This window comes from Ursus americanus, chromosome 28, assembly GCF_024610735.1.
Source record: "Ursus americanus isolate L20-20 chromosome 28, mUrsAme1.1.p, whole genome shotgun sequence".
Taxonomy (NCBI): domain Eukaryota; kingdom Metazoa; phylum Chordata; class Mammalia; order Carnivora; family Ursidae; genus Ursus; species Ursus americanus.
The window spans coordinates 36856779-36876515 of record NC_142154.1 but is presented as its reverse complement, the minus strand read 5'-3'; the positions used below and the strand labels follow the sequence as shown (position 1 = coordinate 36876515).

The window sequence follows — 19737 nt, the reverse complement described above, 5'->3', positions numbered from 1 at the left end:
ACTGAATCAGAGTATCTGTACGTGGGGCCCAGGAAACAATTTTTAAACAAGTCCTTCTGGTTTTTGTTTTGTACACAAAAACTCAAATGTGTGAACAACTACCCTAAGCAATTGCCCTCATTCTTACCATTTTAACTATCAGTGGTATGCTAGTAACTAAACATTATATATCCAACTCTGCCCTCTTTTGGGAACTCTTACCGGAATTGTCTCTAGCCACCTCTCCCTAAATCTCACAGGCCTAAACTCAACATGCACAAGAGATGTCTTTCCATCTACTCTTCCTCCTCTGTTCTCTGTTCCAATCAACAGTATCAACTTTTGCCCTGCAGCCCAAGTCAGAAACCTGGGATCATTCTCAACACTTCCATTTCCTTTATTCTCATATCCAAACAGTGTTGATTCTGCTTTCTGAATCTTCCATATGGATCCCCATCCTCCCTATTCCCAGCCACTTCCCCTGTTCTGGCTCTCATTCTTACATCTCCAGGACTGTCACAGTAGACTTCTAACTGCGGGACGCTCTTACCTTTCCAAATCCACATTCCACAGAATTATCTTTCTTTCTTTCTTGTTTTTTTTTTTTTTTTTTAAGATTTTATTTATTTACTTAGAGAGAGTGAGAGAGAGCGCGCACATACGCATACAATCAGGGGAGGAGCAGAGGGAGAAGGACAGGGACTCAAGTAGAGTCCACACTGAGCATGGAGCCCAATGCAGGGCTTGATCTCACAACCTGAGATCATGACCTGAGCCAAAACTGAGTCAGATGCTTAACTGACTGAGCCACCAAGGCATCCCCAGAATTATCTTTCTAAATGCAAATTTATTAGCTCTCACATGAACTTCAGCCATACTACATAACTCTAGGGGGCCCTAGTACCTAGCATACAAATCTCCTAACTGGTATCCCACTGTTCTCATATGCACCCCCTTCAGCGACTTCCTAGTACCTGCAGAATAGTCCTAGCTCTTCACATTTCAGATAAGGCCTGCCCAGCCACCGCCAACTTCTAATCTACCATCTGGGCCTCCCACCCCACCCTCATACTTTGTGTTCTAGCTTTGCTTTTCTATATGTGATCCATTTGTCCAGAATGCCCCTTCTTCCTTCATTAGCTCAGCAAACCTTTTTCTTCAAACCCCAGTTAAGGTGTTCCTCCTCTGTGAAGATTTTCCTGAGTCCTCTAGGCAGAGCTGATCATCAAGGCCAACTCTGATCTTATACCAGTCTGTGTTTATTATTCCACTTTCCACTAGACTTTAAGCAACTCCTGCTAACTTTTATCCCCTAAAAGTTTGCTCGGTAGATGTTCCTGAAATTGAAATGGGCCCAAATGAGTCCAGGATGACTCTACAGTTGGAGCCTGAGTACCTAGGAGTACTTAGGCCTCAATCAGAAGGGACGGGACAATCAGAAAAAGGAACAGTTTAGCAGGGAAGGGTTAAGAGACAATGGTTTCTGTAACAAGCATGCTGAGCTGTTTGGTACTACAGCAGAATATCCAGGTGGACAGGTTTAACTGGGAACTGGAAATATGACATTCGAGTTCCAGGGACAGATCAAGTAGGACCATAGTTATACACCTGGGGGAGCCTGAAGTTATAATGGCTGATGAAAAAAATCAAGAGAGAATAATAATCCAAGAGAAGAAGGCGAAGAATAACATCTTGAAAATCATGAGGCAAGAGGAAGACAAGACAACAAGAAAAAGCAAAGCTGCCAAAGGAAAAAGTAAATATCCGAAGAATGCAGTGTTAGGAAAGCTAAGGGAAAACACTTTCAAGAAGGAAGGGGATTAAATTATCTAGAAATGACTGGGGTTACTGGAGTTGAGAATAGTGCACTAAAGAAAAAAATGTTTGTGGACAGTAGCTTTTCATTCTAAGCAGTCGGAGCATTTACATTTACTTAAAGCAACCTAAATGTCAGTTTCCCTTGATGTAAAGTTAAAAGTTCAAACACCACACTCTGCTGGGGTTCTCCATGCACATATCCAGCATTAGAGACCACAGCACACCCATAAGGGAGATCACACAGCTCTCTGACTGCAGTCAGAGCCATTCAGAATAGCAGAGAGAAAACAAAAGTCAGGATAAGTAAAATCTGATCTGGCTTATACCTGAAATAGGACCCAACTGTGCCATTTTCCCTAGCCATGGGAGAGGTTCTGGGCCAGGCTCAAAGAGAGACATCATGAGGTTTGATTTCTTCTTGCTGTCAGCTTGGGAGTAGAGCATTCCATGCCATTCAGGACTAGATGGAGAGAAGATGGAAGATCAGAAGAACGTCAAGCCTGGGACTATAAAGTTAAATAAGTCTAGCCAGTGGTTTTCTTGAGACATGGGCTTCGGCTTTGAAATCAGGTGCATTTTTACTAAAAGCCAAATCCTAAAACTGAAAATGCATACTGCTGCCCCCCAAACTTGCCATTCCTCTGCGAAATGTATTATTATTCAATTAAGTAGATATGGAAATCAAAAGCAATCTTAAGAAAGAAAAAAAAAAATCACAAGGGCAGCAAATAGCTACAGAAGTCAGGAGGAGTAAGGGTTGCAACCCATGTTTGAGTTGCCTCCCTGAGTCATTCACAGCAGCACCAACACAGAGCAGCATTTCTAACAAAGGGCACAAAGCCATCACCCAGCTCTGTCCCTGCTTCTCAAAGGGCCATAGGGGATTCTCATATTCAGAGCCAATACAAGTAGCTTGGGTACCAAGAAATACAGCAAACTAATACCTAATACGAATTGCATTCTTCTTTTTGGATCAGGTAATTTTAACTCAAGTAGAAATGGAGCTTCATCTGAGTACTCCTAACCTCTTCATCTTCTGTACCAGTCAACCCCAGGTGATGGCCAGAAGATGATCAGTCACCTCTTCTTTCCTAACAACAGGTATTATAGAAAGGGAAGCAGATGGTTTTGCAAATTTCAAGATTGTAGCAAATGTAAAAGCTAGAAAGGTGTTCCCCACAGGGAATGGTTACAGCACAGTGGTTACAAACATGCGCTCTGGAGTCAGAATGAGAGGGTAAGAACCCCGGCTCTTTTGTTTATGAGCTGTGTGACCTTGAGCAAGTTCCTTGACCTCCCTAAGCCTCAGTTTCTCATCTATACAATAGGGATAACACGGACACCCCCTGTATAGTGTTATGAGGGATTACAGGAATTAATATATAGATAAAGTGACTACAGGAGTGCCTGGCACATGGTAAAACGTTCAATGTTCTTGGTATCCTTTTTCATTTAGTTCCACCTCCTCATCTTATAGCTGAGGAGCCTGTGAATACTGCATAGGATCCCACAGCAAGTAGTAGAACTGTTATAACTGAATCCAGATTTCCTAGATAGAACAGAAAAGAGGAAAACAGAGAAAGGATATAATATAAAAGCAATATAATTAAAAGCCTCACTCTATACTTATTCTAGGGGATGACTTAAAGAGCAGTTTAAGAGGTGATGGTAGGTGGGAAGGGTATGGCAGGGGGAGGAAAAAGGTGGTAAGATAAAGTCTGGGAAATACTTCACTTTGTAAATTGATTCTCCCTCATTCAACCAAAGGTAAACAAAGTTCCTTACCCTAATTGAACTATTGCCACCATTCCTTCCACTTTTAGGCTGCCATGGAGTAAGACACAAAAGTTGGGTATTTTGCCTGCAATCTGATTGGCTGAATTTTCATCTTCGTTGTCATCAGTTATGCCAGTACCCACCTCATCACCTTCTGTGAAAACAGATCAGACTAAAATTAGCTACGAAAATCCCAAACCCCAATTATACTCCTGGTTGTTTCTAGCCTGGAAGGAGAGTATTCGGTTATAAAGGAATATTATAACAAGTAAGAAAAACTCCTAATCTGGTTTTCCTATGTCCATATAAAAATCAGTTTTCACATATTATATGAATTCCATTTATATGAAACATTCAGAATAGGCAAACCTATAGAAACAGAAAAGACATTTAGTGGTTACCTGGGGCTGAGGGAGATGGGAAGCTAGGGGTTGACAGCTAAAAGGTTTCTTTTATGGTGGTGAAATTAAAATAGCAGAAATGGTCTTCCAGTATATCAGGCAACATTCCATTTTCAAAAAATCGAATCTTGTAACTATTCCTTTCCCCTAATTCTACAAAGTGGGCTATCCTACTATCAACTATATACATTTAAGAATAATTTTAGATCGTAAGATGCTTCATCTGTATCATTGGAATAGGAAGAGAACTCACCTTTGTTAAGTGCTATTGGTAGGACCAGATGTCTGGACAGAACTGGGGGACTTGAAATATCAGCTATATCAATAAATCCCACTATTTCCAAATCTGAAAAGAATGAATCAACACAGAATTAATTAATGTATAGGGAAGTACATTATTTTCTATGTACTAGGTTTTTCACAAATACAGCGTTTAGGTGAGGAATTCAGATGTGACTAAGAAGGTTATTAGAAGTTTCTCTGAATGACTTATAATTTGCATTTTAAACAGCTCAGGAAACAAGAATAACTGCCTTTCGTTTAATGATTTAAGTTATAAGACAAATCAGTTAGACTTTATTTTTATGAGGCTAGGTCCCCAGCCAAGGCAAAAGCTTAAAGATCCAATCCCTCTGTTTAGTCAGGGATGTTCGTGTCAGCAGGGGGCATCACAGTCAAGCACTTCCACCACTCCAATCTTGCAGGAGGAGCAGCCGTCCTGGACTGTAAAGCTATCATTAAAAACATTTCTGTGAGAAAGAAATACATTCTCTAATAAGCCCAAGGCAGCAGTCGAAACATGACAATGATTTCTTTGATTTATGAAGCTGTATTAAAGACCCAGAGTATTTGTTGGACACCTAACAGGTAAAAAATAATACTTTTATCCCAAAGTACTTTCTAAAAGTTTATTTTCTGATTATATAAATAGTAGAAAAACTTGGGAAACACTAAAAATTGTAAAGAAGAAAAATAAAGTCACTGATTATTCACCATCAAAAGAAACATCTATTCATATTTTATTGAATTGCTTTTCAGTCTTTCTTCCAGGCACAGACATACTCATATTCTCAAAATGATTTTTTTAAAAGATTTTATTTATTCATTTGACAGAGAGAAAGCACAGCAGGGGGAGTGGCAGGCTGAGGGCGAGGGAGAAGCAGGCTCCCCACTGAGAAGGGAGGCTTCTGGGGCTTGATCCCAGGACCCTGGGATCATGACCTGAGCTGAAGGCAGATGCTTAATGGACTGAGCCACCCAGCCCCTCTCAAAACGATTTTTAAAAAAATCAGGGTCATGGTGAGTACGTTGTACTTGAATATGTCAGAAAATCTGCTTCACTGGAGATTTGCTGCCATTACCTTTTTTAGCTGAATAACAAATGAGCAATTACGTTTTTTCATCTGAGTAGCAAAAGGCCTGCATTTCAAAGTGGCATAAGTACAAGCTATGACAAAGATCTTGGACTAAAAGTTCATATGGAAAAGAATAGATCTATTCAAAGTTACTCATCAAAAAAGGATGGGAAGGAAGCAGAATCTAGTTGGTCTGAAGGCAACAAAACATTGGGCACAGCTTAACACACTGCAGTAGTCACCATGAAAGAGATGGATGTCCGACTTCCAGACAGCGAGGAGCTAAAGGCACAGAAAATAAAAAGCCTTTGCACAGCCCTTCACTATCAGACTCCCTCAAATCTGTACACCCATGAGTGAAATGAACATTTACTATGCACTTAATGCTAATCATTGGTGGGCAGGACATTTACCTAGTAAACACGTCCAAAGCCTCAGACGCTGTGCTAGGCACTGAAGGTGCAACTATGACTGAAACCGTGACGGCTGAATGTGTACCCACCATTCAAGGGGTCCACCCACCAACTGGAGACAACTCTCCTCTCTCCTCTTCCTTGTGACTTGACTCACTTTGCCAATCTCGGCTAGGCACAACATCTCCAGCACACACCAGGGAAATGCAGTAGCATGGCTCCTTCTTTTAGTCAAAACACAAGCGGCAGGGCTAGAGGAGTACGGCATATCAGAGCGGAGACCTGAGAGAGACCATGACTCATCTAGAGATTCCACTCACCTAACCAACCAGAATGAGAGGAAGTGACTTGTCCAGGATCACACAGGAAGAATCACACAGCCAAGTTTGGAAACTAGCTCTTCACAGATGATCTTAATTATGATGCTAATCAATCTTAGTATCTCGATTAAGAATTACTTCAGGGATTTCATGGCTAGTGAATTTGGTCATGATTTCCAACTCTAGTAATTTGTGGCTATAGTTATCTAGGATTGGAGATTAACTCATGATCTCACCATGAACCGCAAGACTGCCACCCTTTTGGCAATGCCTCCTCCCATTCAAAATGTATATACCGGTGATGACAACAGCACCCTAGTATCAGAATTTAAATTTCTTTTCAACCCTCCTGGACAGAGAAGCCAGAAGTTACAAGAAAAGATAACAAAAAAAACTAAGAAGAAAGTTAAAAACATGTTACCTGTGTTGATGACTTTAGGGATGGGATCAATTTCCTCATCTACGACAAAAGGCTCTGGTCTGGGGAAGACCTGCACATCAGCTGTTAGGTGGCCGCACTTGAGAACAGCGTGGAAAGGTGTATACGCCAGATCTATCAGTTTTCTAGAATATGATGATTAATTGTTATAAGAAGAGTAATAATATGATACATACCATTTTTTTCAAAATGCTAAATTTATTTTCCCTTCAAGTCAACTCCAAAACTATGATCTGACCATTTGTGAAATAGAACAAAATCTGACATTTTTGGTGAGGGAATTTCAATTCTGAAAAGCCCAAAAGTAAGTTAATCTTTTGAAACTGCTGAGTCATTGTAAGGAAGTCAGTATCTATAGGCATTATTGACTTAGTCATGCTTAATTTAAAAGGGAATGAACTTTTAAAAATCACTACTATTAATCACTTTACCTGAAAATTGTACACCTCAGGGGGAAAATGAAATGACAACAATTAGAAATAGTGAAATAGATATTATAGCTGAATATCAAATTATAATACCAGATCGTAAGAAGGCAAAAAAGCTCTAAATATATACTCACCCAAACATAGACTGTACATTTTTCAAGCACAGGGGGCCATCAATGGTAAAAATCTGCCCTTCACCATTGTTTAAATCTATGAGACGTTCAAGGCAATCCAAGGAATCAGTGCTCTGAAGCTACAAAGCAAAACAGATGAGCCTTTGAAAGTGGCACACAATGCCAGATTATTATCAGCACACCAAGGTCACACCCGTCGCAATAACACAGGCAATAAAAAACAGATGATTTTTTTTAACAACCTGAGGCGAAAATAACTATAACAATTTTGATTCAAGGTTACCAAGAGGAACGCTATATAAAATGATACCAGTAGAGCTACTTTACTCAGAAGTAGTTTTACAAAGACTCTCAGCAGTGACCAGTTGGTATTTACACAATATCTTCCCTCCAAAGTGTTTCTAATATCTTTTAGATGAGAACCATTATTATCTCCATTTCACAGACAGAAAAACCGAGGTGAAGAAAGGTTAAATAAGTTTCCCAAATAAATGGGAAAACCAGGAAGTAGAGTTTAATAAAACATACATCAGAGTAATGTTACTTTACCAAAAAAGTTCAAGCACATTTCTGTCAATATTTCTGGTGGAATGGACATAAGAATTCCTAAACGAGGTATAGGTCTAACACCAAAAAGAAGATTTTAACTCTTATGCATCTGAAGAGTCTTTGCGGGAAACAGGATAGACAACAACTCCAGCCAGCTCTGTTTCCAGACTTGGACAACACTCTGAATCGTCAAAGGGCAACTGAGACCTAGAGTCCTTCCAAATTTAGTGATTAGCTTCAGCTGAAACCAATGGAGTTCAATGTTATAGTATACACAATGTAATACTAATGGAATATACAAAAAATGAAGCCCCAAAATGCATCTGATCAAACTAAAAGGAACTCAGTATTACCTCCTCCAAATTTGCCATGCACATGATGTACAGCTTAGACGGGAAAGGAAAAGGGAGCGGAAACCTGTTGCTCTCGCTTCGTTGACTGTGAGTAGCTAGGGAATGCCGCAGAGACCCTCTACCAATGCCAAGACAGCCATCTGTCACCAGAACAACCTGTTTGCAAAGAGTGAGAGGAGGTTTGTACGTGAAGTGACATATTTATTTAAAGCAGTCTCATTTCTCCCTAATGGCATTTACACTGAAAAACCCACCTCTCCAGCAACAAGGTGAATAAATCTCAGAAACATTTTGTCAAGTGAAAGATGACACATTGCATGATTCTTCTTATATGAAGTTCTAGAACAGGTACGACAGAGCTAAGATAAATCAAGTAAGAGCTGTGGGGTGTAGGGGGATATAGGCTAGAAAGGGGAAGGTGAGGAAACTTTGTTGGGTAATGGAAACGTGCCAGATCTTAATTGGAGTAGTGGTTACACAGGTGCGTGCATCTGTCAAAACTCGGTGAACTATGAAATTGAGATCTATGCACTTCTCTGTATCTTGTCTAATTAAACCTAAAAAAATAGCACCTACCTATGAACACTTAAAATCATAACCAATTCTTACTTAATTGTATTACAACTAGAACCCTAACTCTTAGAGTTGTCACCTAAGGCACTTGATGTCAAGAATAACATGTGGATCTATTTTACATGTGACCCTAGGAAGTATCAGCACAGAAGTCCGAACCTTGGCACTATTTTCAAAGATGACAAACTCTATCCCTGGTCAATTAAAATGACAAATGCTTTAAAAATGTATTTATAGGGGTGCCTGGGTGGCTCAGTCAGTTAAGTGTCTGACTCCTGATTTCAGCTCAGGTCATGATCTCAGGGTTGTGAAATCGAGCCGTGTCTGGCTCCACGCTGGGCATGGAGCCTGCTTAAGATTCTCTCTCCCTCTGCCCCTCTCCTGCTCTAAAAAATGTATTTATAAAAGCCATTTAACCAGACATGTATAAGACCTTTAAAATACATTCTTAATCAACTTGTAATCTGAAAAAGCCTTCAAATACACCAACAATGGATGGTAATTACAAATTATTTTTCTTCTTCATTGCCTCAGTGATCCTATGGGGTGGTAGATTTTCCAAGCATTCCAGGGGAGGATTATTTTTGCTCTTCCTACCCTAGCCTTCTAAGTTAATTATAACAGGCCATTAAACTGGGGATGTACTGTATGGTGACTAATATAACAAAATAAATATTATTAAAAAAAAAATAACAGGCCATTAAGGCAGTATTAGGTGACAGCACCATGTGAAGTACCAAGATTGGCACTTATTTCTAAAGCCCAAGAATGCTCAATGGCAGTCCCTTGGAGAGATGTCATTTTTTGGGAAGATAGACAATGGACTTATATGAGGCAATTTCCTCTTACACGAACAATTGCTATATAATGATTTACTTCTGCCCCTCATTTTTTCAGATGCTATGTGATGAAATATTTCGTGTAATGTCAAAATGAGACAGACTTTACCCAGATAATGAAGACACAGTCCAGCTATCTGAAACCCTGGTTAACAAAATTCCACATTAAAACGAATCTATGTGATAGTAACTGATTATAAAAACAATTGCTAATAACTTCTACCTCTAGTACAGTGTTTTGGACCTGGTTCACTCCAAAACCCATCAAGCAAACCTAAGTAGATCCGGGCCCTCAGGGTACAGGACATCTCAAATTCAGATTCTTCCTTTTGTAAAGGAAGAAAAAATACTAAAAGGCAGAAGGCTGTGTGGTGCACAAGATCTTGCTTGTTACATACTTTCTGAATTTCTTCTCTAAAATGACTGAAGCAGCAGCAAAGGAAACTGCTACCCGCTAGCTTCCAGTTCAGAAGATACTGACAACAAAATTTCATTTATTCCATATATTCTTAGGACATTAGATATTCTGTATGCACAGATTTACCAAATAAATAATGTTTATGAAGGTGCCAAACATTTTTATTTCTGAAAAGAAAGTGATCAAAAGGCATTCATGGCATTTATTAAAATGATTTCACCTTTTAGTAGCAGCTCAGGGTCTTCATTAACCCATGAGTTCATACTCCGTAAAACAGGTGGTTTTGTAGTAAGAAAAAAACAAACTTAAAAGTCAGGTTTACTGAGATATAACTTACACGCAGTAAAATTCATCCTTCTGAATATCCAGTTCTAGGAATTCCACCAACTATACTCAGTGAGCAACCACTTCCACGATCAAGATAAAGACCAGTCCTGTCACTTCCAATTTCCCTTGTGCTTCATTTGAGTCAATTCCCTACCCTTCCTTCACCCCCAGGCAACCACAATCTTATTTTTAATAAATACCAGTGATGCCACTGACACTACTGAAGAACCTGTGTTTGACCATGTAACAAAAAATCATACACTGTGGCCCACTGTCTGTTTTTGTAAATAAAGTTTTATTGGAACACAGCCATGCCATTTATTTACTTATTATCTATGGCTGCTTTCATGCTATGACAGTGGAACTGAAGTTGTCACAAACATCTGCAAAACCTAAAATACAGAAAAAGTAAAGGGGAAAAGAATATACGACATTCATACTCACCACTTTTTATACAACTCAGTTGAGATGGTTAAATGTTTGCTAAATAAATACTACACTGAGATAATGAAGACAGACTATATCACGCATTGAAATTTATAATTTTTTTTTTTAAGTTTATAATTCTAGCACTCAAAATTATAATTACCCCTTCTAGGGAGTGTTCTAAAATTCTACTCTGAGCCCTTTGTGCTTTATACAAACAATACTAGTCTGCAATAAGCCAGTTTGCTAGGAGAGTGCTTTCCTTAAGGCATAATTGTACTGATTTTTGAGCATATTAGTGTTGATTTAGTGCCTTCTTTTAAAAAGATACCAATAATGTATAATGTAGTTTTTAGAAATTACAATGCATGCTGTGTCAGAGCCTAAAGAAAATCGAATCACCTCAATGGTTAATGGTTTTAACTTAGGGCAATGAAAAGGAATTGATCATTACCTGGCAAGGAATCGCACCACCCCATTCTTGCTGAACGATATTGCAAACACCAACTAATGCAGATTCCAAGCAGGTTTTATCATAATCATCCATATTACTTAGTGCTTCCTGGTTGAATAAAAGGAAAAACTGCTCATTATTTTTTTTACTGTTTTGTTATTAGAAAACAACATAAACTGTTCAAAGCATGAATGTTACACAGGGGACACTGTGTTTCTGAGAACCCAAAAGCATATTTTCTCAAAGAAAAATGGCAAAACAGGCTTCCTCAACCACAAATGACAATTAAAAGAACTTTCCTTTATTCCATTCTCTTATCAAGTGAGAGTGAACAGTCCACCAAATTCATAGCTTTGTAAAAAGAAAGTAATTAAAATGAAGAACTTTTAAACACATCAAAAGAAATGACAAAAATTATCGAGTACTAACTATATTCTAAACACCAACCTAGGCACTTTACATGCATTCAGTTATCTCAACACTCTGTAAGGTACAGATTATTAACCTATTTTTAAAACGAGGAAACAAAGGCACAGAATGATGAGGTAACTTTCCCAGGTCACATGCCTAGAGGTGGCAGAGTCTAGATTTAAGCCCAGTCAGTAGGACACCTGGTCTTAACCACTACTCTGAACGACGCATAAGCAATTCTCTAAATTTCAGAACTGCTGAACATCCAAAATCCGTAGTTTACTATTTATTTACAAGAAATCCAGTGCAATTTTTAAAAAAAGCTTCTGAGTAACATAAAAAAAAGTGAGATGATAAAAAAAACGATTTAACAAAATTTTACTACTTATATTAAAAAAAAATCAAACTATACTGATCCTGGATCTCTAACCTGCCCAGCAAGTATTAAACTGTTTTAATTCCACACTTATTAACTATTACAAGGTACTGCTGGAAATATTAATGATTTAGAGTTGTTGTCAGAAAGTAAATTCTCTGACATATCACAGATAACATCTTATGAACTAACACCTATCAACTGAGGTTCAAATATTATAATCTCTTGGCATCTGTAAATCAAAGGCTATTTATTGGAGAGGAAATATAATTTTGAATTACTCTAGAATAAAGGCTTTTATAAGGAAGGGCTGTTTTTCATCTCCTCAAGTTTTATAGGAAAATAGAAAATAATAAAGTGTTGAAATTAAAGACCCAGAATTTTAGAGAATGGAGAACTACAACCTGACATGTTCTCCTTTCCACAGAAAATTCAGGAAAACTGAGAGAAGAAAATAAGGCAACAACTCAGAGCTCAAACTCACAGCTCTACCAAAGGCATAAGGCCTACTGGTTGTGAATCTTTGTTTTAGAGCTATATTCAGATATTATACCCACAGACTTAACATTAAATTAGTCCAAGTTCTACCAGGCGCCGGGGTGGCACAGTCAGTTGAGCGTCCAACTCTTGGTTTCGGCTCAGGTCTTGAGATCATTGGGCTCAGTGCTCAGCACGGAGTCTGCTTTGAGTTTCTCTCTCCCTCTGCTCCCCAACCCCCTGCCCCCGGCAAATAAATGGATAAATCTTAAAAAAAAAAAAAAAAAAAGTCCAAGTTCTAAATATTCAGTGCAATATGATAACACTGTTTTCCTTCCTAAAAATCTGGGCCCTGTACATATAGTAACTCGTTCCTTTTTGTACCTGAAGGGTGTTGTAGTCTCTTGTGAAGGGAACCATCAGCTCCCAGAGTGATGAAAAAACCACCAGGGCTGTGAACTCAAGCTTGTAATTTGTGGCCATGTGCTCAAACAGCATTGTCAAACCATGGGCTGCTAGGTGCTTACGCTGATATTCCTCAGACCCCTCGATCGACACGGGTCGGGTCATGGAAAGGGATACGTCCATTACCACCACTGTCGGCATGATGAAAACGATCCCAATGTTCCCAGTCAGAGCGCAGACAGACAGCTATGAACAGAGAAATGCTGTGGAAAATAAATATGATTAGGTCCTGTTACAGAGACAAAAAAGTTTCTTTTCCCCACCCTAATTTTAACCAAACTTTGCAGCAATGAGTGAAGGAAAACTTCATTTAAGTTAAGGCAAAACTACAGAGAATTCAGAGGGAGGGAAGCAAGCAGCTTAGTTCACTGTGTGGACAACTCCTAGAATCGCCCACTAAATGGCCATAAATCAAGCACCACATGTTTCTTTTTTTTTCCTTTTTTTTAAAAGATTTTACTTATTTATTTGAGAGAGAGAGAGAGAGACAGAGAGCACAAGCAGAGAAAAGGGCAAAGGAAGGGGGAGAAGCAGACTCCCCTGCTGAGCAGAGAACCCAATGTGGGACTTGATCCCAGGACTGCAGGATCATGACCCGAGCCTAAGGCAGCCGCTTAACCGACTGAGCCACCCAGGCGCCCCAAGGACCACGTATTTCTATTAAAAAATACATTAAATTCAGGTAGCCCTTGACTTGCATAATTCCAAAGTTTATACAACTTAATACAACAAACATTCCTATATCACCTCTCCAACACTTAATTTATGAAGGAACATTTCTAGCTGTCATATGGTGGTGGTGCTTTTTGACAAGCAACCCGTTCTTTTTGGGCACCATCACTCTCTTAACACAGCAGTAGTTGTGTGTTTATTTAATTATCTTGTTGCCTGGTGCCCTTTTTTATTATTAAAATAAATGTAAAATGTAAAAATGAAAGGGCCAGTAGAGTCATAATCCAAATCAGATAAAGCTGGAAATCATTACGCATGACAAAAGCAGTGAACTACTGCTAGCCTCGGTAAAACTGTATGTAAATTGGGCAACAATGCTTTAAATTGTGAAGGAAAAGAACAAAATTAAAGAGTATGTAGGACAGCCGACATTATCTCATGAAATTGTGTATAAAAGTCAATATGCAGAGGAATGCTGGGGTGGCTCAGTTGGTTAAGCGTCTGACTCTTGGTATTGGCTCAGGTCATGATCTCAGGATCCTGGGATCGAGCCCCACAATGGGCTCCATGCTCGGCACAGAGTCTGCTTGAGATCCTCTCCCTCCCCCTTTTTCCTCTTCCTCTGTCCCTTCCCCCAGGTCAGGCTCTCTCCAAATAAATAAGTAAATACAATCTTTTTTTTTTTAAAGTCAATATGCAGAAGAAATGGAGAAAACAGAGTTCTTTAAAATTACGGATTGAGAATTAGCATGAAGAAAACATTTCTGTTCTCAAAAATAAAAAAGTTCAGATATACAGACCTGCTCATGGGGACACAGCTTGCTGCTACTCTGTTAACAAGCAAATTACAGTCTACGGACATAATGAAATCTCATACAGCTATAAATAAAAGACCCGTATGTAAATACGAGAAATATTTATATAAAACAGCAGTAACTGAGAAAAGCAGGTCATAGGATTGTATGTATACACTAATTACACCTTCATAAAACTCATATTGCACATACACAATTAGGGAAGACTCTGGATGGACAAAACTGGTTAGAAATTAAATGCTCACTAATTTCTTTTTTGGAACTTACTTCCGAAACACTTAACAGTGGCCAGACTACTTGTTTCGGTGAAGTATCCAACTGCAAGTGTGTGATATTCTAAAATTCCATTTGTAAATAGGCTGTTGGGAACTCAGAACATAATGGTTCATGGAAGCAATATTATAACCAGGGGTCAGGGACTCTAGTAAAATAGGAAAAGCCTTTTTACCACCTAGTGGCCTGAGATACATTTCAAATACAGTAATGCCTCATGTATCTAACATCAATAAAGATTAGATGAGGGATATAAATTACTTTTCCAAACTTTTTAGAATTCCAAAATGTTTAACCATTTTGACAGACAAAATTAAAATGTGTATCCCTCTTTTCTGCCCCACTAAACACCATGCAAAACATAATTTACGCTTATGATGACTTGGCATCACCACTCTAAACACCAATACTGCCTAGCACCCTGCTACTATCATGGGTTTTTTTTCACACCAGCATTCCCCCAGGTGTGTGTTGCAGAACACAGTTCTGGAGAGATGTTCCAAGAAAAATGAATTCAGGCATTAATAAAGATACTGAAAAGTTCTAGAGCACAGAATCCAGTTTAATTTGCTAACCCTGTGTTTCCCATGTAACCCTTTTCTACAGGATTACCATTAAGGTCCCATAAAACAGGGATTACGTAGAACATACACAGAAACGATGCCTTGTATTCAAGGGATCCCGGCTGTTGTGCTGTTTTGTTGCCTCCTTTTTATAATTAATTTTTAGCCCATCAGCTTGCATTCTACTTTACTCAGTAATTCCCTATAATCATCCTCCCTCTTTCTAATTTGCTGCTTCTTGGCAACTAGGGGCTGGAAAGCCAGGTAATCGAGCTTGTTAAAACTGTGCCCAAAGTCAAACTCAACAGGTTCTCAGAGCCTGTGGGTTTCTTCTAGTGTCAAATGAATGGGCTTAAGTGTACCAACTTGGTACTACTTCATCTCCTCAGTCTTTTCAATTTTCTTTCTGGGTCTCAGCTGTACTGTTCACGAAGTGAGGCCCTATATAATACTGGTTCAACTATCCTACAGTAGACCATAAGCTCACTAAGGGCAGGGGCTGTGTCAGATTGTGCCCACCAATGTCTCCTCAGAACCTGTCACAATAACTGGCATAGGGTATGTGCTTAACAAATATTTGATAATGACTAATTACCCCTAGTCACCAGACAGAACATTAATTCTTTGGCAAAACACAGGATGAATTTTAACTCTGGACACCTGAAACACGTTTCCTTCTCTCCTCGTTCAAGCAGATACTAGGGACCCCTATGGCTCTGCCCACATATAGCGGTTATCCAACTCCCGTGGTGGTCCCATTTCTGCATAGAGGCCTGTTTGTAATTGAAAGCTGGGGAGGGACACTCGGGTGGTGCAGTCAGTTAAGCCTCAGACTCTTGGTTTTGGCTCAGTTTGTTATGTCGGGGTCGTGAGATCAAGCCCCACGTTGGGCTCCACACTCAGCAGAGTCTGCTTCAGACTCTCTCTTCCTCTCCATCTACCCCTTACCCCCCATGTGCACGTGTGTGCGCACACACGTTCTCTAATAAACAAATCTTTAGGAAAAAAAAGTTGGGGATCATGGGAAGTACTTCCTCAACTCTTCGAGGAGACTGGGAAGGAGCACACATAGATCTAGATCAGGTATAAGAAAGCATTTCTGGCCCCTAAAATCCACTGTTAACCCTGGAATGGGTGACCACAGCTGGTTGGTCTTGCCTTCTCTGCAAACACCTCTAGAGCTGGCTCTTTCTCCTCACTCATTTGTGTCCATCCACCTTCTTAACAGTGGCAAAGTCATGGGAAACCATTACTTAAGTTGTAAGCACAGAATTAAAAGTGGCAATTCCATGTTCGTGAAGGATGATTCACTCAAGCAGTCTAGGCCTGATTAAAAAAAAAAAAAACACAACAAAAAACGTGCCCACCACAGTCCAGCAATTTTTTGAGAACATAGAGTATTTCTCACTTGGGCTAATTCTCCCCTTTTCCCCATAAGTACTGTTTAAAGTACTGTTTACATAGAATGCTTAAGACAACTTTCTCAACAAGAATTTGCTGAAAACAGACCCCAGCCACTGACTTGGCCGTAATGCCAAGTCACCTAAGTACACGTTTGCAGTTCTTCCCTGCAGGTGACATATTAGCTCAGTCCTAAAGAATTGATTCTCAGCAGTTTGACTCTCGGAGCATGAATCACTCGAATTTCTAGGGTTTCCAGGGGCCCGGCCATTCCTGTTAGGGTCCTGACCGACCCTTGGGTTTCTGCCAGCCTGACTTCCCCGGCCCTGATGAGTACCCCCTGAGCTCTCAGACACAACTTCATCTCGAAACCGCCGGCCTGGAAATACAGAACTCCTGCATCTGAATTGCAAGTGGGGGTGGGGGTGGATCTTTACCTTAAAATCAGTCCAAAACAAAAACAGATCTGGAAGTCTCATGGGAAGAGGGAAGGAAAAGGGCCCGAGCCAGGGGCCCAAATCGCAGTGTTTCGGTGGGGCCCACGACCCCGAGCTACCGAGCGAGGGGAGGCCGGGGGCAGGGCCCGCACCTGGCGCCGCAGAGACCGCGCCGGGCGGCGGGAAGGCCGGGCGCCGGCTCCGCGTCGTTGCCCACCCCTGACCCCTTCTCCAGCAGCTCCAACAACCAACGAAGAACACCGCGAGGGCCCCGGCCTCCCCCACTCACCCCGCTCCCATCGCCGGCACAGTCCGTCCGCGTAAACTTTCCGCCAGCGCACCGCGGCCGGAACTATAGGGCCGCGCGACAAAAGGGAATCCTGCGCCGGTGTGCGCACGGGGCTGGGGCGGGGCTTTACGGCCCGAGCGGGCGGGCTCTGGCGCGGCGGCGCCGCTAGGGGGCGCGCCCTCCTCGGCGTCCCTCCACAGCCGCGGGTCCGCGAAGACCTCGCGGTTCGACTTCCCCAACCTTGCGGAGCCCGGGCTCTGTCGCCCCTTCCTTCCTCCCTCACCTTTGTCGGCCTCTTCCCTCGTTCCCTCCGGCTTCCTGCCCACCTCCTCCCCTCTGAAGAGGTACCTCTGTGAGCCCTTCGTACTCCAGCCTCCTCCCTCCCCTGGGCGCTCGCCCTGACGCGTGCCCCTCTGTGCCCGCGCTCTTGAGCCCCCTCACGCACGTGCTCTGAACCAGGTGACGGAATCGGCTCCAAACTCTGCTTTCACCACACTTCCCGCCTGAGGAGAGCTCGTGCGAAGCACGCCGTATAGTTTTCTCAGCTGACCTGAGCCAGTGGACGGGTCAGGACTTCCCTCAGGGTCTCCTCAGCGCGAGGCCCGCTTGCTTCCCCCCACCCATCTCTGAGGGAAGGTTCGGTGGTTCTCCCTACGGCGCGAGGTGCCCTGCCGAGGGCCGTGCGCTCAGACTTCTCTGTGAGGCGCGAGGGGCCCTCGCTGCCGCCCCTCTGGCCGCCTGGTGTCCCCGCAGCAGCCTGCGTCCGGCAGGGTCCTCGAAGGGGCAGGCAGGAACTTTCTGACCATGTAGGGAGCCAGGGAATGTCAGCTAGAAGCCGGCCTGGGTGGTTGGGGTTCAAAGAGTCATGCCTACCACGTGGATTACAAGTGAGAACGGAAGGCCCCGGCCTCTTTTTCTTGTTGGAGGGATGGGGTGAGCTGCGGGGCGGGTCAAGGAGGGAGGATGCCTCGAACTGAACACCCCGGTCTGTCTGGCCGCTCCCAGCTCGTTCTGTGGCAGAGTGCGAGCTGCAGTTGCTTGTAGTTCTCTCCAGTCTCTTCCTTATATCCAAGGTGGCCCAAGAGGAGAATCAGCCCCTGGGAATGGCCCTGCCGGCCTCAGCGCCAGGGACCTCCGGACTAGCCTTTTTGCTCCAGAACTCCATTCCCCAGCGGGGTTAGCCTCGCTGTGTCAAAACCCTACCACGCTTGAGCATAACGGGATCTAGGGAAGTAAGGCCGCATCCTGGTTACTCGGTCACAGCTTCTCTCTCCCTGGTGGGAGGGATGTGGCCGAGAATGGGTGGGCAGGGGAGTTGTCTAGTTCCCCCGAAAGTGGGGATGACTCAGCCATAGGCTCGCTCTTCTCCTGGTAGTTGCAGCTTCGTTCCATGGACTGATTCCTTACCTTCCCCAGTCCTAAAGCTTAAGTTTATGAGCTTGCTGATGGGTGATCAGATTTTGGTAACCTAGTTCGGAATACAAGCTTTCAGGAGGTTAGGGAAGAAAAAGAGCAATTTACTAAAATTGAACGGTAAAAGGTAACTACCAAGGGGACTGCATCACTTAGGACAACTGTTAAGTCTTTTGTTTTTATTTGTAAATTCTTAGTAGAATCCCATTAAAATTCGGATGGTTGTTCAGTGAATATAAAATCAGAGAACATCAGCACAAAGAGTTAGAAGGTCTTGAAGGAGATGTTTTTCAGGCTGGCTAATAAACTTCTTTTTCTCACTCCAGAAACCCTCATTTGCATGTTTCCACACACACATTAAAGAGAATCAATAAACAACTTCCTTTGCATAAACTACCATCCTTTCGTTATTTGTTTGTTTGTTTATTTATTTATTTATGCTTTGAAAGAGTGGACCACTGTCAACAGAGGCTTTGAAAGGCAGAGTGGTTTGGTCTCTAGTCTGGCAAAGTAAAGGTCAGTAACAGAAATTCTAAGCCACTCATAGGTGCTAGGTATGGGGGCTCAGAGGGGGGCTCAGATAGCCACACTTGTCGTATCATTCAGAATATTTTCACTGCTCTAAAAATCTTCTGTGTTCTGCCCTTTTATCCCTCCCTCTCCCCTGACTCCCAGTGACCACTAATCTTTTTATTGTTTCCATAGTTGCCTTTCGCCGAATGTCACAGAGTTGGAATCATACAGTATGTAGCCTTTTCGGATTGGTTTCTTTTGCTTAGTAATACCCATTTAAGTTTTTGTCATGTTTGTTTATGGCTTAGTAGCTCATTTCTTTTTAGTGCTGAATAATAAATATTCCATTGTCTGGATGTACCACCGTTTGCTGAAGGACATCTTGGTTGCTTCCAAGTTTTGACATTATAAATAAGGCTGCTATAAACACCATTATTCAGGTTTTGTGTGGATATATGCTTTCAGTACATTTGAATAAATACCAAGGAAAGAGATTTCTGGGTCATATTGTAAGAGCACTTTAGTTTTGTGAAAGACCAAACTTTTGTGAAAAAGTTGTCTTTTGAAGTGGCTGTACCGTTTTGCATTCCTAGCAGCAATGAATGAGAGTTCCTGCAGCTCCTCAGCAAC

General features: G+C 41.6%; 1 protein-coding gene across 2 annotated transcripts in view; it reads right to left on the bottom strand.

Annotated features, from left to right (window-relative positions):
• The window catches only part of INTS14 (integrator complex subunit 14), a 29627-nt gene extending 12357 nt beyond the window's left edge, over positions 1–17270 (bottom strand). Inside the window, exons 1-9 of one of the 2 annotated variants that reach the window (XM_045810613.2) lie at positions 17182–17270; positions 12651–12934; positions 11003–11110; positions 7966–8121; positions 7064–7182; positions 6484–6626; positions 4228–4320; positions 3583–3727; positions 2124–2257 (exon numbers count right to left, since the gene is read on the bottom strand). In XM_045810613.2, coding sequence (XP_045666569.1) covers positions 2124–2257; positions 3583–3727; positions 4228–4320; positions 6484–6626; positions 7064–7182; positions 7966–8121; positions 11003–11110; positions 12651–12872 — 1120 coding nt within the window. In that variant the 5' untranslated portion in view covers positions 12873–12934; positions 17182–17270. The other variant, XM_045810612.2, reaches the window with a different exon arrangement.
• Positions 17271–19737: the final 2467 nt, after the last annotated feature.